A 22,558-nucleotide genomic window follows, 5' to 3' on the forward strand; every position below is an offset into this window, starting at 1 on the left:
CTCGTGGAGAGCCCCTTCCTAACTGGGATCCAAACTGCCTACGGATTCCCCACGGGCCAAATGAACGGCTACCACCTCGCCTACTGTGTGATGCCACTGAATGGCCTCTCCGGCCCGAGGGGCCCAAGGCCTGCTCCTGCTTATGCAGTTTGATGAGGTAGCAATTTTCTAGCTATAAGCAGTAGAGTCAAACCAGCTTGGATGAAAGGCAGGGCGACTGTACTGGTTTCTATAGCGCAAAAATAGAAGGTGAGAGACACGGTTGCCCTTGTGGTGCACGGCAGCCAGGCACTGGAACGCTGCACGGTCTGTCTCTAGATCTTTGCTTTTCTTTTCTTTCTTTTTTTTTTTTTTTTTGGAAATGGCTTATCCAAATAAAAGAGACATTACAAGGAACAATTCTTAAAAAATTTTTGGCAAGAGGCTATTTCATATGTTTATATCATACAACATGATGTTTTAATATATATATATACACACAATGTGGACTGGCTAAATCAAGCTGATTAACATATTCATGACCTACATACTTACCATCTTTGTGGTGAGAACTTTAAAATCTACCCTCTTGTCAACTGTCATGTATACGAAGTGTTGTTATGCACAATAGTCACGTGACATCTGATAGAGCTCTTGGACTTATTCCTCCTAACAGAAACATGGCTTATGGCTCACACCTCCCCAGTCCTCCCAGCCCAGCCCCCTCCTCTGCTAACCACCACTGTCCTCCCTCTCTCTTTCTTTCTTTCTTTCTTTCTTTCTTTCTTTCTTTCTTTCTTTCTTTCTTTCTTTCTTTCTTCCTTCCTTCCTTCCTTCCTTTCTTTCTTCCTTTTTCTTTTTTTAGATTTATTTATTTATTTGAAAGAGCTAAACAGAGAAAGAAGGAGAGGCACAGAAAGAGAGGTCTTCCATCTGCTGGTTCATTCCCCAATTGGTCACAACAGCTGGAGCTGCACCGATCCAAAGCCAGGAGCCAAGAGCTTCTTCCAGGTCTCCCACGTGGGTGCAGGGGCCCAAGAACTTGAGGCATCTTCCACTGCTTTCCTAGGAGCATTAGCAGGGAGCTGGGTTGGAAGTGGAGCAGCTGGGACTTGAACCTGTGCCCACAAGGGATGCTGGCATGGCAGGCAGTGGCTTAACCCGCTATGCCCGATACCAGCCCCAATTGTTTTGGCATTTACTTTTGCAAAAACAAGTGGCTGAGTCCTCTCAGACAGACATAACGTTGTGGTCAGAGCACAGACTTTAGTTACCATTTCTACATCCAGGAAGGCCAACGAGGGCTGGATGGGAACTTCCATTGGCCTAGCAGTTAAGATGCGGTAGAGATCGGAGTGCCTGAGTTCAGTGCCTGGCTCTGGCTCCTGACCCCAGCTTCCTGCACACGCAGATACTGGGAGGCATCAGGGATGGATCTTGAGTCTGGGTTCCTGACACTCATGGGGGAGACTTGGATTAAGTTCCTGGCTTCTAGCTTCAGCCCTAGTGGAGGGGCTGTGGCAGACATTTTGGGAGTGAACCAGTGGATGGGAACCCTCTCTGTCTGTCATCCCTCTCTATTTCTCTCAGATGAATAACAACAACAACAACAACAAAATTCTAAAGACTACATATTTATTTGTTAACGAAACATAGCTGTGCAGTTGCAGCTTTGCAATGTCCCACTCTCAGGAGGAAGCAAGAGCTGCAGATTGCATGGCTAAGAGAAAAGGCAGATTTTGAAGAACACATAACCAGTCTTTGTCACACAGGGTTACTGCTTGTGGAAAAGTGGAATTAAAAGATAAGTTTTCTTTTTTCCTAGAGGAACATTCCTTTGCAGTGAGAGTTAAGAGACAAATGAGCTCTCTGTAACTTGTCTCATTGGGTGTATGGGACACAGGCCCTAAGCCCCTGTGAGGCCTTCACCGAACTTTAAATAGCTCCAGGGACTAGACTGGACCCAGAACAACCAGCGCTTGCAACAGCTGGAGGCCCCCTGGGGGAGTCCCTGGAGAGCAGGATGAGGGCCGAGGCACAGAGCAGGCAGGCTGGGGACAGCTGGCAGAACCACCTAAGCCGCAGCTCCTCCAGCCGCCCTTCTTTTGTTACCTCCTGGGCCAAGGAGAAGACCCGGGAAGGAGCAGCTCCAGCCCCTCTCGCTACGGCCAACTCTCAGCTCCCTTTACCTTGCTGTGAAACTGGAAGAAACTGCTTAGCTCCCAGACATTGACCCAGAATTTACTACATACGTCCCGGCCCAGCCCCAGCAGGTGGGACCAGACCCGGACAGTGAGGTGGGCAATTGAAGTGACCCTTTCCCAAGCCCACGGGCCTCCCAGCACCCTCCTTGTCATGAGACCTTCTGTCCACACCACGGACTTATCTCCACGCCTGAGTTCTCTCGGCGGTCAAGCCTTCTTCAGGCGGGTGGGGGAAGAGTGAGGGTGGGTGCGAGGACAGGGCCACAGCTTGCAGGGCTCTCAGGGTCTTCTGCATGGAGAAGGGGGCAGGCATGTCCTAGCAGTCTAGGTCAGGCTGGGGGTGGCTCTGGAAGAAGTTTCTGCTCAGAGTGAGGAACCTTTCTTCCAAAGGAACGGGAGGTGGGAACGCCACACACCTCACAGTGCTCAGAGCAGACGTAGGCCTGTTTCACGGTAGGTATTCTTACAACACAGGGGGAGGGGATATGGCCAGCTGCTTTACCACGTTCTTTCAAAGTCACAGACTAACATCTCTGAAAATAGCTCTCGTCTCCCCAAATGTGCCCGATGCCTGCAGTTAATCTCTGACAACTGCTTGAGGATGGCTTCAAAGTGTTCCTGGTGGCTGGCACCATGGCTCAGTAGGCTAATCCTCCGCCTTGAGGCGCCGGCACACCAGGTTCTAGTCCCGGTTGGGGTGCCGGTTCTGTCCCGGTTGCCCCTCTTCCAGGCCAGCTCTCTGCTGTGGCCAGGGAGTGCAGTGGAGGATGGCCCAAGTGCTTGGGCTCTGTACCCCATGGGAGACCAGGAGAAGCACCTGGCTCCTGCCTTCGGATCAGCGCGGTGCGCCGGCCGCAGCGCGCCGGCCGCGGCAGCCATTGGAGGGTGTACCAACGGCAAAGGAAGACCTTTCTCTCTGTTTCTCTCTCTGTCCACTCTGCCTGTCAAAAAAAAAAAAAAAAAAAAGTGTTCCTGGTGTCGCCCATTCAGACCTTCCCAACCAGCATCAGTGTCAGAGGCACGGGCGCGATGTGTGGAGCTCAGGGACCCCACCCCCCGCCACCGCCCAAGCCCTCCTTGCGGCAGGTGTCTTGGAGAAATGGGGCAGCACCTCTCTTTCCTGTGAGTGCCCTCGGGGAAGCAGTGATGATCAAGCTTCATGGTTGGTCCTTTATTCCCCAGTACGCCTGCTCTCGTACAAATGGAACGGCAAGGGAATAGGGTGGTGAGGGAATGAGCCCTGGGGAGAGGGTGGCTCTGTCCTTGATGGACCTCAATTTCTGCATCTTCCTTTTTTTTTTTTTTTTTTGACAGGCAGAGTGGATAGTGAGAGAGAGACAGAGAGAAAGGTCTTCCTTTTTGCCAATGGTTCACCCTCCAATGGCCGCTGTGGCCGGCACATCTCGCTGATCTGAAGCCAGGAGCCAGGTGCTTCTCCTGGTCTCCCCTGGGGTGCAGGGCCCAAGCACTTGGGCCATCCTCCACTGCCTTCCCGGGCCATAGCAGAGAGCTGGCCTGGAAGAGGGGCAACCGGGACAGAATCCGGCGCCCCGACCAGGACTAGAACCTGGTGTGCCGGCGCCGCAAGGCGGAGGATTAGCCTGTTGAGCCACGGCGCTGGCCTGAGCCCAGTTTTTAGATCTTTCTTTCATTTATACTCATTCCTGTAGTAATCTTATTTATTTACATGGCTATCTGGCGGCCTCCCTGCCTACCTACCTACCTATGTATCTATCTGTTTATATCTAGTATTGTCTGCAGCCATGACCCTCGCTGAAGATACACTGTTGGAGGCATGGTCTCAAGTTATGCTACTGCAGTAATGGTGTAAGTAGAGGGGGTGAGAACTGGTTATATTTTGGGTGCATTTTTGAAGGTAGAGACAGCAGGACTTACTGATGGAGTGGATGTGGGCTGTTAGAGAAAACAGTAATGATGTCCATGATTCTGCCCTGAATAACTGGACAGATGGAATTCATCTGTTGGAGCGCCTTTGCTACCTGTGATTGCATGGTGGTGGCAGCAGAGAATCAGTTCATTTTTGTGTAGTTTGAGGTCAGTATTGGACTTCCTGTGTATGTGTCTAGACACTTTGGGCATATGAGACTGTTCACTTATGAGACCAGGAGCTCCACTGAGGCAAGACCTGTGTTTTGCTCACTGCTGTGTCTGGTATAGTATCTGACACATCGTAAGGACTCAGCTGGATTGTTGAATACAATTTCCTACTATTTCCATTATGACTCTCATGGGGTCATCTTCCTCATCAGACCTCACACCTCGTAGTACTCATCACACTGACATGATGCTTTGTCAGTCTCCCCAGCCCAGACTTTGGATGCAGCTAATATTTTTTTTTCTTTTTTTTGACAGGCAGAGTGGACAGTGAGAGAGAGACAGAGAGAAAGGTCTTCCTTTTGCCGTTGGTTCACCCTCCAATGGCTGCCGCGGTAGGCGCGCTGCGGCCGGCGCACCACGCGGATGCAGCTAATATTAAGGTATTTCCATGCATAAGCTAGCAACCTTATCCTGGGGAAAGAATTTGGTAGGGTTGGGTGGTGAGTGTTCAGGATTCAAGCTTGACTTTTATTTTCAAGAAACCTTAAAAAAGGTCATTCTTTCCCTGCTCAAGTCTTTTTGTCCATGTTAGGTCTAGGGTGGTGGAAGCTGTCAGAATTATGGGTTAAATCTCCCTCCCTAGATAGGAAGGCTTTTACAGCCTTTCTCGTGCATCCCTTTAACAAAGTATGATGGAGACAAGGAGGAGACAGACAACCCTTGGCTTAGACACATAGAATATATTTTGGGTGGGGTTCTGCCCACCTGTGCCTTAATGGAAATGACAATAGCAGTCCTCCTCAACGGATGTGGGGATTGGGGGCACCTATAGGTTCTTACTTCTCATCCACGTGGGCAGACCAGTGTTTCGGTCTGAGATAGGACTGGGAGCTAAAAGTGTTCCCTGGTTGGGTGGCACGGGCCATTCGAGGACAGTGCCGAGGGCAATGGCGGGGAAGGGCTGGGACTGAGGCAGAGCCCTGGTGTTGGGAGCGCAGCCGGAGCTTAGTGTCTGGGGAATGGGAAACCCTCAGGAAAGCCGAGCCCCCCAGCTTCTCCGTGGGGCATGATTGGCCCTTGGGGTGCCCTGCTGGCTTGTCCATCTTAGTTCTCCTCTTGGGGCTTCTGGCTGGAGCCAGGCTCTTCTCAGCATTCTCTTTTCTGCTTTTGGCCACTTTCTCAGCTGCAGAAAATGTGGATTCCAAACACCCTTTGCCTTTCGTCTTGGAGTTAAAAGAATACAGAAAGGATTTCATCTTATTTAACAAGCTGGCCTCTGGAGGGCTGGGCCTCTTGTGCGGGTGGGCTGGCTTCACCTGCCCCTCAAAAAGCAGACTTTGCCACGTGTGGCCCTGCAAAGCTTTCCCCTGAATCAGTTGGCCTCGGAGAGGCTGGCTATGGGGAGCCTGGGCCAGCACAAGCTGGGCATTCTCAAGAATCCTTGCTGGTTGGAGAATAACATTAAGCTTGGTGTGACTAGCTTGCAGGTCATTCTCTGATGCTTTTGCCGCAGAGACTCCTGGAGGCAGCTCTGGGGCCTTAAGCTGAGGGTGATTCTGGGGTCTGTGTTGACAGGGATCAGCAAAATGAAAGCTATGGCTCTGTCGCCAGGAGCCTCGAGGTGTCCTGTTCAGAGGCATCCCTGCTGCCCTCTGCTCTTCAACAGAATGTCTTTCTTCTCTGGGTAAGGAGGGCCCAAGCCCTGCATCTCCTTCCCCATGGTCTCCTGCTCCTTTGAGTGTCCCTGAGTCCTCTCTCTTCTTAGGCATCATGCGGAGTGGGGCTGAGTCCTTGCTCTTGCCCAGGCTTTGGGGCTCAGGGCTCCAGGATTCCTCTAGGCTGGGGTTGTTCTCACTGGCCTCCACCTGAACACAAAGCACCTGGGTCTCCGTCGTGTCCCCACTGGGCTGTGAGATCCTGGAGGCCCAGGGGGCAGAACCGTGGGGCACTTCTTTGCAAGTAGGTTGCTTTGGGTTCTGCTGCATTGCCTTCAACTCAGTGGCCAGCTGCTCCTTAAAGAGGACCCATTCTGGTTCTAGGACGGGAAGCGTGTCTGGTGGGATGGGTGGTTCCTGGAGCAACGCGTTTTCTTGGTTGTTGAGATTCCCAAGAGACTCTTGGAGGTACATGTTCTCTGGATTTGTGGCAGTTTCTTCCCTGGACTCCCTTGCCCTGGCAGGAATTCCCAACTGTATCTCTAAGATCTTTTTTCTCAGGTGGAAGTTTAGTTTGGTCAAAATATGCGTCTTGATTGAGTAGGGGTTAGCAGGTTGTGGCTGGTTTTCTAGAAGCACCATCTCCATCACTTCATCTGGAAAGCACGGCTCAAGATCCAAACCTAGTTGTTGAAATGAAATCATCTGAGTCGGAGGCTCTGCTGGGATTTCGATAGGCCCAGATACCACCTCTGTGATTATAGTTTGGCTAGTGATGGCTGGGGACGTGGCCCTGGAGAGAGCCACATAATAAAGAGCAGGCAGCCCCGACAGGAAGGCCAGGTACTTGTGCCGTAAAGTCGTCTCCAGTTTCTCAATGACTTCCTCAGACAGGGCTTGGGGCAGCTTACGGTGTCTGGGGACAGGACGTGGTAGGGCCTGTTGCTGTGGCTCAAGCTCTGTTGGCATCCAGGGTATGACTTCGTGATGTGGGTCAGGGTCAGTTGCTTCCTGCAGCTCCAGGGGCTGGACTTCTGGAATGCAGGAAAAGGGAACCACTGCCAGGCCCCCAGGAATTCTGCAGTTCCAGGAGCTATAGACACGCGCAGGAACCTTGCCCTGTTGGATCTGTGCACACTTAGAGTTGATGTGGCTGTGCAACATTGCCTTGGCCTGGGTGAACAAGTATGGCATGGGGATCAATACTGGGGTCACAATGGGTGAGAGCAGGTCACCGGCCCTGTTGGTGTCTAGGGCTATGGTCTGGGGTGCACTCTCATCGGGTAGATCTTCGCTGCTCCAGGCCAGCGCCTGCTGGTCAGTGGAGGAAAGGAGCAATTGGATGGACTGCTGGATCTTCTGGGGCAGACCCCAGCGGTGGTGAATCAGCTGCTTCTGGAGATGGAATTCCAACATCCTCCGGGCATTTTCCGGGAAGAAGAGCAGTTCCCTGGTGAGGACTGAGACAGGCTTTGCCGACCAGCAAGTTTTCAGAGGCTCTGGAGAGTGGGCTTTGCCATAGGACTCATACTGCTTGGGGCTCTGGGCATGCTGAGATTTCCGGAAGGCAGCCGGCAAGCCCCATTGAAGCTGGAGCTGCCTCTGCAGCAGGTGCCATTCCAAGGTTTCATACTCAGCCAGAGTCAGAAATGGGACGTTGAACTGAGCTTGTTGATGGTCAGATGGAGCCACCCAATTTGGGGAAGGTGAGCAAGAGGGTTCCGCTGACAGGGGTGGGGTTTTGGGTATGAGGCGGAGACGAAAAAGCTCCTTGAATAGAAAATGGTCCTTCAAGGAGGGTCTGGACATGTTCTGAGCCTTGGAGAGTCCTGGAGGGCTCAGGAAAGTGGTAACGAGGGATTCGCTGTGCAGGGAAGGGAGGCCACAGAAGAGCTGGCTGTGTTTCTGTTGCTGTTGGCTCTCTGAGTCCCAGGTTTGTCCCTCAGGGAGTGAGCAGAGGCCACTTGGGTTTTTAGTGTCTGATGTGTATAAAGCTAGGACCACAGGGCTTTGCAGTGTCTCGCTGTGGTGACTTTGTTCTGGGTCTGGAAGGGACCATTCAGAAACCCAGAAGGTCTGTGTGGGTTGGCCAGTCATACATAAACCCCAGGTCTGGTGGTAAACGGTACTAATTTTTTCAATAGAGATCTTAGAAGTATTATTCAGGACATAGGAAAATGATGGCTTTTTTCCAGGTTCCCAAAGCAGTGGTGGGTTTGGCATAAGCTGCTTCAGGGACTCCTCCACACGCCTCGGGAGCCCCCACCTCTGGAAATGCATCCATTTCTTCACATGGACCTCAAGAAGCCTCAGTATTTTAGGACTAAGAAATGGCAAGTGGACAGTGAGGACTGCATCCATATGAAAGGCCATGGGATGTGTCAAACTGGTGACCTCTGGGTTTAGGGACAGCAAAGAGACCTGGGACTTCAAATGCTGGTATTCTTCTTCCTCACGGACAAGGTTGGAGAAGTGCCCCGTCGTCTCTTGCAGCTGCTCTGGCACGCTGGGCTCCTCAAGCCCCGAAGAGGCCATGGCCTCTGAAGCCAAGATCATCGCTGGCACTTGACATTCCTGCTCTAGCTGGAGGTAGTCAAAGTCAGCCCAGTATTCTCGGATGCTGACTGCACTTGCTGATCGGACCGCCGACTGGGTTAAGAATTCTGACTCTGTGACTTGTACCACTGCTGGGATTACAGGTCCCAGTGAAAGCTCTCCAGAGTGCTCCGTGTGACGCTCCAGACTGTGTCCCAAGGACACACTGGATGTGGACACGATCTCCAGACAAGAGGAGTCCTGAGGTGGCCTTGGTGGAGAGGGGGAGACCTGGACGTGCTCACCCTCCAGCAGCTGGAGAATCTCCAGAGCCGCGGAATTGCAGACATGGCAGGAGCGATCCGTGCACAGGAGCCGCCGCACACCCTCCTCCTCGGGAAGCCAGCCCTGGCTGGGGAGGGAAACACAGACTACCACGTCTGCCTCCTTGGAGGAGTGAGGCTGGGGATTGGCACTGCCCTCCCCTGGTCTTGCAAGTGACCTACACCCTCTGGCTGTCTGCCCTGCTGTGTGTCGTCCTAAGAAAATGCCGTTTGGCAAAGTGTAACGGGCTGGGTTGAGGGTCAGGGGTTTGTTAGGCAAGGTCTCAGACAAGCCATGGGAGGGAATGGTCCTCGGAGAGGACTTGAAGTTTGGTTCACTTTTCTACTGACTTTGTTGAGAAGCTAAACTAGGAAAAAGGAATCAGGCAGAGGGAGGAGCCAAGCAGTAGGCGGGTAGGCCGGCACCAGAAATGCAGCCAGTGAAACCTGATCATGCTCATTTTAGGCAAAGAAAGCCTAAGCCTGGTTGCTATCAGGGCATCTGAACTGTGGGAAACGAGGGCCTCTGGGAACTCTGCATTCTGGGAGTATCTGGTGTTCTTGCTGCTAGACCCAGCATCTCTTGGGAACCAATCCTGTTCTCTACGGATCTTGAGGCCTACATAAGATGATAGACTCCTGTCTGAAGTCTGTCCTAGGAACTGACTCCCTGAAGACAGAACCACAACAGGTAATGTCAGCCAGACCTACGTCCAGCCAGACTCAGGAGTCTTCCTTTGGAAGGGTGTGGTTATAAAGAGAATATGGCAATGATGATTTCTTAATATGCAAAACCCATTCTCAGGACTGAATGACTTGTCTCATGTCTGAGTGCAGCCCCTGTAGCATCCTTTATGAATTAGCACTAGACAAATCCCGAGTTCCAGAACTGCGTTTGCCATAGCACTGAGTGCAATTGGGTGACCCTTCCCTCCTGAGATATGTCAACTCTACTCTGCCCAGGCAACCTTCTCAGCTAGTGAACCAGCATGCACTGTGTGTGTCTCCCACCCAGCCATTATCCCTCTCCTCATCTCTGCCCCAGGCCAAGCCAAGATACCGTCACAGGCCAGACTCCAAGTTGGGAGACCAAAAAGAGCAGGAGATCACCTTTTCATGACTGAGATCAGCTCCCACGGCTTCTCAGCTTCTTCCTGGGAAAGTCTCCTAGCTGAGGAACCAGGAAAGAGTTTTATGGACCATGGGAGAGTGTCAGGGTTATCCCAGAGGAAGCTGGAGACCTATGACTCAACCAGAGCAGACTGAAATACCCAACTATCAATGATCTCAGGTGTGTCTACATACAGTCTAATCACGGCTTGTTCTCGTGGGCCTTTGCCCTGTGAATGAGGTGAGATCATTGGTATTGTGCCCATTTTATGGAGAACAAGACTGAGAGATGGTGTGACTTCTACAAGATTGTAAAACTAGCAAATCAAACAGTTAAGGGCATCTGGTTCCCAGGGGAAAAACAGAGAATTGGGGAACATTCCCACGTTGTTATTTCCAACCCATGGAAGTCCTCTGTGGAAGTTGTCAGTCTGGTAAGTGGGAGCCTTCAGTGGTTAGAGCACTGACTCCTGGCACCAGGTGTCATGAAGGGACAGGAACTGTGGCTACTTCACCCACAGTGGAAGGGAGTCAGAGGAGAGAGCAAGACTTTACCTCTTGATGCTGCATCTCTGGCCCTCTGCCTGACTTTTCGGTGACGCTTAAAGACAAAAGCATTAGAATGTGAAGCTGGGGAACCATTTCTGTTTTCATGTCCTAGATGAGACAACAGTCCTATAATCACTTCCCACTCCCTTTCTATATCTCTCTCTGTATTTTATACCCTGTTCTACATTTCCTTTCCCTATACTCCACCTTCTTTACCTTCACTTTTCCCTCCTCTGCATATTTCTGATGTCCTCTTGGCTCTCTATTCTACATCTTCCTGTCCCTATTGCCATGACAAGCTCTGTAGGGAGTTTAGGATGATCCAGGAGGAAAAGTGGAGCCAATTAACAGGTGAATGATTCTAACAGCAAGAGAACTTCTGCTACGAAGTCTACCGGCCAGAAAAAGCATCTGCAGTGGGATCCTGTTAAGATCCAGTGAGGTAGACCTCATAGCATCTAGCCGTTAACGGAAACCAAGTGGAAGGGTTCTCCACTTTTCTATTAGAATGTGTTGCAGGGAGGGCAGCCTGGCCAGGAATTAGGGACTCTGAGAAGAAAATTCCAAAGGTAACTGATCATATGGTATAAAAATAGGGGTGAAGGTGGGAGTAATAAGGAGACACCCCGAGAACGTCAAGCTTCTTAACCGAGGCTTGCATTAGTTCCGCAGGGTCAGTGGTCCCCTACCTGGCAGCAGCTCCTTTTAGATTCCAATGTCAGTCCATGTTGACTCCTTTTCACTTGCCAGAGAAGTAGGATAAGGATGAAGATGGAGCCGTAGGTATACAAGGGATATCCAACATCCCACAGAACAAAAGTAGGGCTCAACATGGTCTCAGCCTCATTGGCATGAGGAGACCAGGCACCCCCCTATCTAAGCATTCAGGATCCTTGTGCTTAATGATTCCCAAGGCCAGGTCTTGGTCTTGTCATGTCCGCCTCACAGAGGGCGGAACCAGGCTCCCAGACTGCATCACAAAGCCCTCCTGCCTTGTAAGGCTGTGTCATAGGGAAGCTCATGTGGTGATTCGGTCTGTAGTTGCGGGTGTCTGGTTGTCTGGAAGGGTTACAGAGCGTGGAGTGAAGGTGCCGCCCCCACAGGCAGTGCCTGTTTCCCACCTTCTCTTCACCCTGCACCCCCTCCAGCAGCCTGATGGCTCGGTTCTCTCCTTTTCAGCAATGGTTACCTGTCCTCAGGAGACTGAGTGCTTTAGCACCTTTGTGAGAAAGAGTGTCTGGGACAGAGGAACCCCCATCAACACTCCCTCCTGTTCTGGAAATATTCCAGAGTAGCACACAGCAGTTGGGGAGGGCAGGTCTGGTAGCGACTTGCATATAGAAAGCTTTGATGTTTCTGGCAGTGAGTAATCAGAAAACATTAGTTCAAGAAGAGGGGACAGAGCTGATGTGGCAGGAAAAGGCCAAGGCCACTGTATCTACCCTGTGTGACCTTATGGGTGGAAAGAGCTTGTAAATGTTGCCTTCCATGGAAGAATAGTCCATGTGGTCCACTGCTGGTACTCTGTCCAAGGCTTGGTTTTCCAGAGCTGATACTACCCACGTATAGCATTCTGTCTGCTTGGGGAGATGAATGCCTGCCGAGATGGATTAGTGGCTACTTCCAACCATACCTCAAAAACTAGCTGCTGTTTTTGATTGTATGTGTGCTGTTTGCCTGAGGAATTTTCATATATCTTTTTTTTTTTTAAATCTGAATTTTGGAAACAGTTAGGTAGGACAGATGTCTTCCAATTTAGCCCCAGGTCCCATCGCTTATATGTGCTGGCTATTGATTTAGATATGTATGTTGCTGCTTGGCTGCTGTGGATATTGTGATAAGCCTCCACTACCCCCAGAATTTCTCAATATCCTCTACCCCCAGGATTTCTCAATGTCCTTGAGAGAGTTTCACCCTGATGATAGTGGTCTCTGGCCAAGAAATCCAAGGGGCAAAATGTCTTCAAAGGCTATCTGGTCTTCCTTTAACTTTCAGTCTACCCAGCAAGTGGGTGAGTACTTCTATGAGCCAACAGTGTCAGTGGAACAGAGACATCTGAGCTATGTTGCCTTCTTGCTCTCAAGATATTTAAAAGACATGGTGGGCATTTGACATGGTTGTTAAGTCACCGCTTGGGACACCCACATGCCATATTGGAGTGCCTGGGTTTGGCTTCTGACCAGCTTCCTTTTCATGTACAACATGGGAGTCTGCAGGTCATGGCTCAAGTACTTGGGTCCCTGCCACCTATTTGGGATACCCAGATTGAGTTTCGGGCTCCTGACTTCAGCCTGGCCCAGCTCTCGCTGTTGCAGGCATTTGGGAAGTGGACCAGTGGATAGGATGAAAATAGATAAATAAAAGTCTTGAAAGGGAAAACAAATGGAACAAAAAAAAATGCCTTAAGAAGGACACTTCAAAATCTAGTTTTGAGGTGGGTGTTGTGGCCACCATATGGGAGTGCCAGTTCAAGTACCTGGCTACTCCACTTCTAATCCATCTCCTGGCTAATGGGCCTGGGAAATATTTGATGATGGTTCAAGTACTTGAATCACTGCCATTTATGTGGGAGATCCAGATGGAGTTCCTGGTTCCTAGCTTTGGCCTTGTCCAGCCCCAGCTGTTGTGGCCATTTGGGGAGTGAACCAGTAAATGGAAGATGTATTTCTCTCCCTTTCTCTCTCCTTCCCTTCTTCCTCTCCCCCTCTGTCACTCTGCCTATCAAATAAATAAGTAAATAAATAAATAAATCTTTAAAAAATTAGTTTCAAAATATGACTAATTCATCTAAAACAAGAGCCAACAATTTAAGAGAAATTGAATTACATATTCTTTTGTGAGGCTCTGGTTACAAAAATCCCCTTTCAGAGGGTCAAGTTCATCAGAGAGGGTTTGTAGGTAGTTGGAACTGGGTCTAAAAGAGCAGACTGTTGGGGAAAGGACTGGTCCTGGTAAGAGATAAACTTAGTGATAAATAGAGAAACCAAGGATTGGGCATAGGCTTCATTTGGCAATAAGAAATCCAGGCTATCTCTTCTAGAGGTTCAGGTGGATGGACTGCAGAGGAACTGTGGGGGAATGCTGGAGAGCAGGAATGAGACCATTTGATGAAGGCCTCTATACTTATTTTATTTCAAACACTGATAATTATTTTTAAAGTAGGCATACATATGGTACAAATTCAAAAATCAGAAGAAGGTAGATAGTTTATCTCTTTCCCACCCTTGTCTTGCCACCTCTTAATTTTCTTCCTTTTATGTCTTTCAGAATTAATTTAGTCTAGAAAGTAGAGATAAATTGATGTATTTTATTCACAAATGGAAACATGAACTACATGATTTTCCCCTTTTCTCTTTCATTTAGTAATGGGAACATGTATTCTGTATCTTTACAGTCTTTTATTTTGGTAGAACCATAATGTAATTTATCTTCATTTCACATTCATGGATATTCACTGTAGAGTCTTCCATTACCTGGTAATGCTGGCATGAATCTCACATGTCTAGGTCCTTGTACACAGGCAGGAGGACACATGGAGGAGAAAGTCCCAAGCGCTGAAATGATGGATCAAAGTATGTGTGTATTTTACATCTTGATGTTGCTCAGTTGCCCATCAATTGTGCATATTTACACTCTTATCAAAACTATGAGGGGCTAGCACTGTGGCACAGCATGTTAAAGCCCTGGCCTGCAGCACTGGCATCTGATATGGGCGAAGGTTCGAGTCCCGGATGCTCCACTTCGGAGCCAGATCCCTGCTAAATGCCCCTGGGAAAGCAGCGGAGGATGGCCCAAGTCTCCCCTGCACCCTCGTGAGAGACCTGGAAGAAGCTCCTGGCTCCCGGCTTCGGATGGGCTCAACTCCGGCCATTGCAGCCATTTGGGGAGTGAACCAGTGGGTGGAAGATCTTTCTCTCTATGTCTCTACCTCTCTCTGTAACTCTATCTTTCAAATAAATAAAGTGAATTTTTAAAAAAAAGTTAAAGTGCCTCTCATCTTATATTTGTCAACTTGTATTATGAAATTTATGATCTTTGTCAATTTGATAAATGAAAAATTACATTATATTTATAAGTTTGTCTTAAGGTAGGCTAGTCATCTTTTGTTCTGTTTATTTGCTTTTCTGTAGTATCTGTACCTCTCCCTTGCTCACAGATTATTGTACAAAGAATCAATTATTGGGAAAAACTCACTTATTGCTTTACAAGTACTTTTCAATATTAAGAAAAATGAGTTATTTTTATATGATTGCAAATAGTTTTCTGTTGTCAGTTGATGTTTGTGATGAGTTTTTGTCACGCAAAAATTTTTGCATTTTGTATAGTTGAATTTGTTAGTTTTTTATTGCTTTTGTGCTTTAAATCACACTTACAATGGTTTATTTCCCCTCTCAGAAGTTATAAAAAAATGGGGGCCAGTGCTGTGGCATAGCGGGTTAATACCCTGGCCTGAAGTGCCGGCATCCCATATGGGCGCCGGTTCAAGACCTGGCTGCTCCATTTCCAATCCACCTCTCTGCTATGGCCTGAGAAAGCAGTGGAAGATGGCCCAAGTCCTTGGGACCCTGCACCTGTGTGGGAGACCCAGAGGAGGCTCCTGGCTCCTTCCTTCAGATCGCCACAGCTCTGGCCATTGCGGCCAATTGGGGAGTGAACCAGAGGTTGGAAGACACCTCTCTCTCTCTCTCTCTCTCTCTCTCTCTCTCTCTCTCTCTCTCTCTCTCTTTGCTTCTCCACTCTCTATGTAACTCTGACTTTCAAAAAAATAAATAAATCTTTAAAAAAAGAAGGTATAAAAAATGTCCCAATTCTTCAGGTACTCAGTGGACGGAATATTTCTGTCTGTCTCTGCCTTTCAAATAAAATGAAAATAAGGCAATTGGATCTGGCTGAAGAGCCCATGAGAGTATTTTAGGCACGGAAAGCCAAGACACTCTGGCAAAAAAAAAAAAAAAGAGGACCTAAATGAAAGATCTCTGTGCATGAGATCCCAGTAGAAAGAACAGGCCATCAAAGAAGGAGGTACCTTTCTCTGAAGGGAGGAGAGAACTTCCACTTTGACTACGACCTTGTCTAAATAAGATCGAAGTCGGCAAACTCAAAAGGCTTCCATAGCCTTGGCAACTCATGACTAGAGCCTAGGGAGATTACTGACGCCATAAACAAGAGTGTCAAATTGTTAAGAAAATAAACGAGTTTTATTCTTGCCAGGTTGCTGTCAGTGTGCAGCAGCTAGCGAGTTTCTGTAGCACAACCATTGTGCCTGTGGTGGAGAGTGGTTTCCAGAGGTTTTCTCAGTGCCTGCTCCACCCTCAGCACGTTCCCCTGGTGCCTGTGCCTTCCTCCATGCTCTTGATGCTACTTCAGCAATGGACTGCTGCTGTTACGCAATGCTAGCTGTTGTTGTTGTTGGGAGTGTGTGTGAGGGGTGTTCTCAGTTTTTCTGATTCAGCATCAGGTTTTTTGTTTTTGTTTTTAATTTATTTGAAAGGTAGAGACACAGACAGATCTTCCTTCCACTTCGCACTCTCCAGATGCCTGCAACACTAGGGCTGTACCAGGCATCCAAATCTCAGTCCAGGTCTCCTGTGTTGGTGGCAGGGACCTAAGAACTTGAGCCATCATTGTGTTGCCTTCCCAGGATAAACGTTGACAGGAAGCTGGAAACCGAAATGGAGTTGTGGGGAACGCAAACCCAGGCACTCTTCTGTCAGGAGCTGGCGTCCCAAGTGGGTGTCTTAACTGCTGTGCCCAACACCTGCCCTTCCTAACTAGATTGATTCAGTCTGCCATGCTAAAGGCCTAACAAAGGAAAGGGGTGTCATTTCTAGGCATTAGAATATTTAACTCTGTATTTACTAACCTAATAGTGGTGCCTGTCTTATCTTTCAATAAAATATATTACAAGGCATGTAAAGAGCAAGAAAAAACACGCTAGTAAGCAATGAACAGAATCAGACTCAGATGTGATACATGTATATGTATATATATATGAACTATTTATAATACAGGAAGTTTAAAGGAGCTATAACATAATATTAAACAGTATAATATATATGCAATTGACATCCAGGAGACAAAGAGAGTGGACAATAGAAATATTGGAAGAAAAAAATGGCCGAATTTCAAAATTAATGACAGCTCCCAAACCAAGACAGGAAGCTCAGGGAATACTGAGCAATGTGAACAGCTAAAAAGACATCTAGACTTTTCATATTTGAAATGCTCAGAACCAAAGGCAAAGAGAAGATCCTGCAGGCAGCTTGAGAACAAAAGGTAACATACATAAAGAGGAACAAAGAGAAGGTTTGCAGCAGACGTCTCACTGAAACCTTTGTGAGCAGGTGGACACTGGGGTAACATCTTTAAAACGTGGGAAGAAAAAACAAGTCAGCCTGACATTTTACACCAAGAGTAAGATACATTGCAACGATGAAAGGGAAATAAAGATTTTATTTATTTATTTGACAGGTAAAGTTACAGACAGAGAGAGAGACAGAGAGAAAGGTCTTCCTTTCGTTGGTTCAGTCCCCAAATGGCCGCAACGCCCGGAGCTACGCCGATCTGAAGCCAGGAGCCAGGTGCTGCTTCCTGTTCTCCTTGCAGGTAAAGGGAAATAAAGACTCTTTCAGGCCAACGGGGTTCCTCTTCTTCCTAAAACAGAAATTTGGCTTCCAATTGTCACTCTCTCACTGCTTCCTAGCCAACTGAAACCTTTTTTAAAAAGCTGAGGAAAGATCTACCATTGAACCATTTTATAGTATGCAAATCAGTGGGTTTTAGTATGTTCATATCACTGGGCAGCCATCACCAATAATTCCAGAATATTTTTATATCTCACCCCCACAAGGATGACACTGCAGTCACTAGGCATTCGATTCCCATTCTATTTTCCTTCCAGTCCCTGGGAACCAGTAACTGTTTTCTGTTCCTATGAACTGTCCTATTCTGAACACTTCACATAGACAGAATCATATAACTTATGGCCTTTTGCATCTGGCTTCTTTCCTGTAGCTTAATGTATTCAAGTTTCATCCATGCTGTGGAACCTACTGTATATGTTTCTTTTTATGGCCAAATGATATTCTTCCATGAAAACCATACATAAATAGCGTATGGATAAACTACATTTCTTTAATCCACTCATGAGTTGATAGCAATTTGAATTATTTCTACTTTTAAGCTATTATGAATGATGTTTAAATGAATATTCATGTACAAAGTTTTGCTTGAACTCCTGTTTTCAGTGCTCTTGGGAATATACATAAGAGTGTAATTGCTGGGTCAAATGGTAATGCCATGTTTAACTTTTTGAGGAACCAACAGTTTTCCACTGTAACTGTACCATTTCCCATTCTGACCAGCAATATATGATGAATCCTAACTTTAATTCAGGGATGTAACATGCCCAGTTCCTCAGGATGAACCATGATTGAGGAAAGACAATCAAGGCTTATTATATTTTCCAAAAAATTGGCCACAATAGCTTGACATGATCTTCCTGAAACTTGTCATTTCATCATTCGGCGATGGCATCTGTTTCCTCTCTCCTTGAGAATGGGCAGACCTTTGGGACTCAGGAGGGGCCGCAGCGCCGCAGCCCCCTCATTTCGTTCTCTCCGCCACATTCGCAGCCAGGGGAAAAAGTAGAAACAGCCCCAGTAGATCCTGCAGAGAGAAGGCCGAGCAGGGCCGGGCGGGCGGGGCTGACCCCCACAGACCCCGCCCCTCGGGCAAGGCTCCGCCCCGCCTGGCGAGGGCGGCTCCCTCGTAGCCCACGCCCCCTCAAGGCCCCGCCCCGCCCGCCCCCGGACGGCTCGCACCCTCCCCCACCCGGAGCCTCCTGGTTCCTCCTCCGCAGAACCCCGCCTCCACCCACTCCTCCTCCGCCTCCAGCGCCACCTCGTATCTCCTCAATCCCGGCATGTCCTGGGCTCCGAGCGTCTCCTGGGGAGCGGCATGGTTGGGTCAAGGAGCCCCCCCAGCCCCAGGGCCCCTTCTCCGGCCTTTTCAGGACGAGTCTGACTAGCTCTCAGGTAATCTGAGGCAGGTGCCCCCCGGGAAGCCTCAGTAGCCACGTCGGGACTGGATGAGAAGATTTGGGGGCACCAGAGATTAATGGGTTAGGAGGTCGGTCATCTCCGGGGCCTGAGGCATTTAGGGCGAGTGGTTTGGCAGTCGTGGGACTGGGAGATTTGGGGCCCTGGGTGAGGAGTTTCAGGGGCTGGGGTCACCTGGAGGGGGGCTGAGGGGGGTCGGTGCAGCCTAAACTCCCGCCCTCCCTGGCTCAACCGCCGAAACGGACCGTTACCAGTGCGTCACCGGGACCCCGGCGCGCGCCGGGGGTGGGGTTTGCTTATCACCGGAAGGGGCGGAGTCAAGGGCTCCCGCTAGGAGGTGGAGCCCAGGGCGACCGGGGCAGAGGCGGGCTTTATGAAGAGTGGGACGTCGGACTGTGTGGACTAGGCAGCAAGAAAGGGCTTTGGTCAGGACTGGTTTCCCCGTTCCGCGTCTCCATCCTCGTCTACTCCTCCCTGTCTCTGCCCTGCCAGTTGCCCTTGCTTGCCTGCCTCCCTCCGCTTGAGTGACCCTGGACTGAGGAGGAATAGGCCCCCAGAGAGAACCCTGTGTAGGAGTCTACTTATTGCCAGACTATGGAAATAACTGTTGGCCGAGTGACCTTGGCCAAGTCACTGAGCGGCCAGAGGGTCATGGCTGAGCTCCATTTCCTGTGATTTTTTTTTTTTTTTTTTTTTACAATCATTCAGTCCACAAATGTTTACTGAGTGTGTGCCAGGCGCCAGTCACTGAGCTGGACTTGGAGAGGCAGCGGTGAAGAAGCCAGGCACGATTTCCACCCCAGGAGGTTGTCAAAAGAGAACAATCGCATCATTAAATGTAGCTTGGGGAAGAGGAAGGTGCTGCGGGAATGCCAATAAAGGGCAGTGAACTCGGGGTAGGAAGCAGGAAATAGCTGGCCCAGTCCTCTGATGTCCCAGCCAAGGCTCGGTGCAGAGCCAGACTTGGTCTGGGGAGGGGAGAAAAAAGCCTTGTGGATTGACTATGGGAGGGGCCAGAAATGAATGAGGTGAAGGTTTGCTCATGGTGAACGCTGAAGGATGGCTAGCCCTCCCCACCCCGACCCCCATTCCACTCTGTTTCTCCCTCTCCTGTCCATCCTCCCCTGCTTGAGCCATGTACAGGCAGCAGACAGATCCCTAAGTGCCAAGTGGCGTTGTTAGAAGCATTGCAGTCTGGGTGAGGAGAAGCTGTGCCCTCACACACCACCTTGTCGCTTGAGTTCACACTCTCGTTGACACTGCAGGCTCTGCCCTGGCTGGCTCTGGCTTGGTGCAGGGGAGCTGGGAGCCTGCTCCTCCCTCCTAGTCCTCCAACCCCAGGCCGGGGTGGTTCACATCCTCACTGAGACACAGCGCCCCCTGTGGTGTTGTCCTGGGCTAGCTGCTCTGGTGCTTGCCCTGGGGAGGAAGGAGAGGCAGGGTCAGGGGAGGAAGCTGGGGCCAGGGGCTTGGAGGCAGGAGGCAGGGCTGGGGAGGGCCAGGCTTGCCTTGGCAGAGATTCGCTTCAGTCTCCGAATGATGCGGCCCACCCAGGGCTGTTCTGGGGGTGCACAGAGCTGGAGACCCCTCAGTGTGGTGAACCTGGAGGCAGAGAGAAGGGAGTCCTGGAGCCCAGCTTCCTGGGGGGCCCTGTGTGAGGGTCAGAAGCTGTGGACCATGTCTGGGAACCTGTTCTAGGGGCTCTTTTGTGGGAGGGACTGGGCAAAGGTAAGGGAGGTAAGATGGTGCGTGGTGGCCTGAATGATGGAGGAAGTGATCGGGAGGGAAGAACCTAGACACTCTCCACCGCCCCCCTATGGGATAAAGAACTCTGCAGCTGTCTTGGAGGAAGAGATAGCAAAAGGCACCAAACATGTCCCAGGAATTGGGTGTTAGTTTATCAAGAAGCAAGAATTCTCAGAATTGTTGGCCTCTCTCAGAGCTGGGGAGGGGTGGGGGTTAGTGTTCCAGCTTAACTCAAGGGTGGAAAGGCCACAGCCCTGACTGGGATTCAGGCCCTCTGTGGCCAGTGCCTTAGCTTTGGTGTTGCTCTCTCCTTCACCCACATGCACTGTCCTCTTCCCCGGAAACCCAGACCAGTTGAGGCGGAGCTTACAGAGAGAAGAGCAGCCACAGGCTTCCAGACCAGCCAGGCATGGATCATAGAGAAACACCTGGAGCACAGGCTCATCTACATACCCTGGGTACTCGCTCAGGCCACAGGCATGCCCACAGCACACAGGCAGACACATGCAGACTGCCTAGGGTTACCCACAATCTGCAGGTACACTAACGTCACACAGGAACTTAGTCACCAGAGGGGCACAGCCGTTTGCTGCATGTACAGCCTCAGGTTCATTCTCAGACTTGAGTGTTGACTCAGTTTTTTCACTGACTTCCCTAGAAACTATGTGCTGGTCCCTCTAGGCCCCTCTCCTCCTACTCCAGTTTACCCCCTCCTGGCAAGCGAATCAGTCCAGTAAGAAGATGAGAACTGCCACACAGGAGGCCACGGGATGGATGGAGATGGATAAGTGGGCAGAATCCCTGGGAGCAGCAGGTGTGTGCGGGGGTACAGGAGACCCACGTGTGTGAGACTGTGTGTAAGGTGGGATGGGGGAGATTGAGCCGGAGTTATCCTGTTGGGGAGCAAGCCCCTGCATGCTGGGCAGGGGTGGGGAGGGGTCCTGTGAATGTACGTGTATGAGTTTGTGGTTATCTCCCACTTATGGCTCCCTTATTATCTGTGTCTAGCAATTTCCTCCCTTTTGATATATAATAAAGATCTGGGTCTTTCTTCTCTTCTGGTGTATAATAAAGAATTTGACTGGTTTTTGTTGCTGGTTTGTGAGAAAACTTTGTAAACATTTGGAATTTCCCAAGTACAGGTGGCCCCTGGCTTTTGAAGGGTCCAACTTAACAATGACTCACAGTTTTTTGACTTTTGATGATGTGAAAACCATACACATGGGACTGACGTTCTGATACAGTGGGTTAAGCCATCCCCTGCTTTACTGGCATCCCGTATTTGAGCCCTGGCTGCTCTTTTTCTAATAGAGCTCCCTGTTGATGCACCTGGGAAAGTGATGGTAGATGGCTCAAATGGGAGACCTAGGTGGTGTTCTAGGCTCCTGGCATTGGCCTAGTCCAGCCCTGGCTATTGTGGCCATCTGGGGAGTGAACCAGCACATGGAAGATTCTCTCTCTCTTTGTCTCTCTCTCTCCCTCCCTCCCTGTAACTCTGCCTCTCTCAAATCCATCAATCAATCCATCTTAAAAAAAGAGAGAGAAGAAAGTAATACAGTTTCAGTAGAAACCGTATTTTAAGTTGAATTTTCCCCAGCCAGCAATGTTGTAGTCTTATGAGGATGAACAATTGATACCCTACAGTGTACTGGCAGCTAAGTTATGATGTTTGGTAGGTTAACTATATTAAGTGTATTTTCAATTTATAATGGATTCATCCAGATATAATCCCATCATAGATTAAGGAGCATCACTAATGGGAGTGTCTTTCCTAGGCCCTTGGATCACATCAGAGTTCAGCCTGAGAGATCAGATGACTCCAGAAGGAGGCTGGTTACCAGAAAGACCAACTATGTGTCTAGGAGGTGGGGATGTTGAGCCAGCATGACAACCTCTAGGGAGTGGAGAAGGATTGGGGATTGCATTCACCTGTGACCAACAGTTTAGTCATGGCTACATAATGAAATCACAATAAAAAATCTGAACACCAAAGCTCATAGAACCTCCTGGTTTGTGAACACATTGATGTATTGGGAGGGTGGCACACTCTGTCTCCCCAGAGAGGGAGAGACAGCACAAACATCTGCATTTGAGACTCTTCCAGACTTCATCCTACGTGTCTCTTCATTTGGCTGTTCCTGATATATATCCTTTATAAAAAATTGTAAGTGGGGCCAGCATTGCCCAGCGGGTTAAGCCACCACCTGCAACACCAGTATCACATATGCACACCAGTTTGAGTCCAGGCTGCTCCACTTCAATCTAGCTCCCCACTAATGAACCTAGGAAGGCAGAAGAAGATGGCCCAAGTACTTGGGCCCCTGCCACCAATATGGGAG

General features: G+C 49.5%; 2 protein-coding genes across 2 annotated transcripts; one reads left to right on the plus strand and one right to left on the minus strand.

The window, feature by feature from the left end:
- Window positions 1-4,968: 4,968 nt before the first annotated feature.
- On the minus strand, window positions 4,969-11,246 carry LOC133771719 (protein SPATA31F1-like). The gene is made up of 4 exons (XM_062207964.1): window positions 11,103-11,246; window positions 10,420-10,465; window positions 9,865-9,925; window positions 4,969-8,843 (listed from the first exon to the last, which is right to left on the minus strand). The coding sequence occupies exons 1-4, from the start codon at window positions 11,244-11,246 to the stop codon at window positions 5,078-5,080; spliced, it is 4,017 nt and encodes a 1,338-aa protein (XP_062063948.1). The 3' UTR covers window positions 4,969-5,077.
- A 6,696-nt stretch (window positions 11,247-17,942) lies between these two features.
- LOC133770957 (uncharacterized) lies at window positions 17,943-22,352 on the plus strand. The gene is made up of 3 exons (XM_062206731.1): window positions 17,943-18,449; window positions 20,901-21,033; window positions 21,995-22,352. The coding sequence occupies exons 1-3, from the start codon at window positions 17,943-17,945 to the stop codon at window positions 22,105-22,107; spliced, it is 753 nt and encodes a 250-aa protein (XP_062062715.1). The 3' UTR covers window positions 22,108-22,352.
- Window positions 22,353-22,558: the final 206 nt, after the last annotated feature.

This window comes from Lepus europaeus, chromosome 12, assembly GCF_033115175.1.
Source record: "Lepus europaeus isolate LE1 chromosome 12, mLepTim1.pri, whole genome shotgun sequence".
Taxonomy (NCBI): domain Eukaryota; kingdom Metazoa; phylum Chordata; class Mammalia; order Lagomorpha; family Leporidae; genus Lepus; species Lepus europaeus.

Bases quoted from the DNA above. Each gene is read 5' to 3' on its own strand.
- LOC133771719 (XM_062207964.1), bottom strand. From the start codon at position 11,246: ATGTTGAGCCCTACTTTTGTTCTGTGGGATGTTGGATATCCCTTGTAT. The intron at 9,926-10,419 runs GTAAAGTCTTGC...CTGGTTCCTCAG, and splicing joins CAGAGATGCAGCATCAAGAG to CTAGGAGACTTTCCCAGGAA. The intron at 8,844-9,864 runs GTGATCTCCTGC...TTCCCTCCCCAG, and splicing joins CTGATCTCAGTCATGAAAAG to CCAGGGCTGGCTTCCCGAGG.
- LOC133770957 (XM_062206731.1), top strand. From the start codon at position 17,943: ATGGCATCTGTTTCCTCTCTCCTTGAGAATGGGCAGACCTTTGGGACT. The intron at 18,450-20,900 runs GTAATCTGAGGC...TGGTCCCTCTAG, and splicing joins CGAGTCTGACTAGCTCTCAG to GCCCCTCTCCTCCTACTCCA. The intron at 21,034-21,994 runs GTGTGTGCGGGG...TGTCTTTCCTAG, and splicing joins AGAATCCCTGGGAGCAGCAG to GCCCTTGGATCACATCAGAG.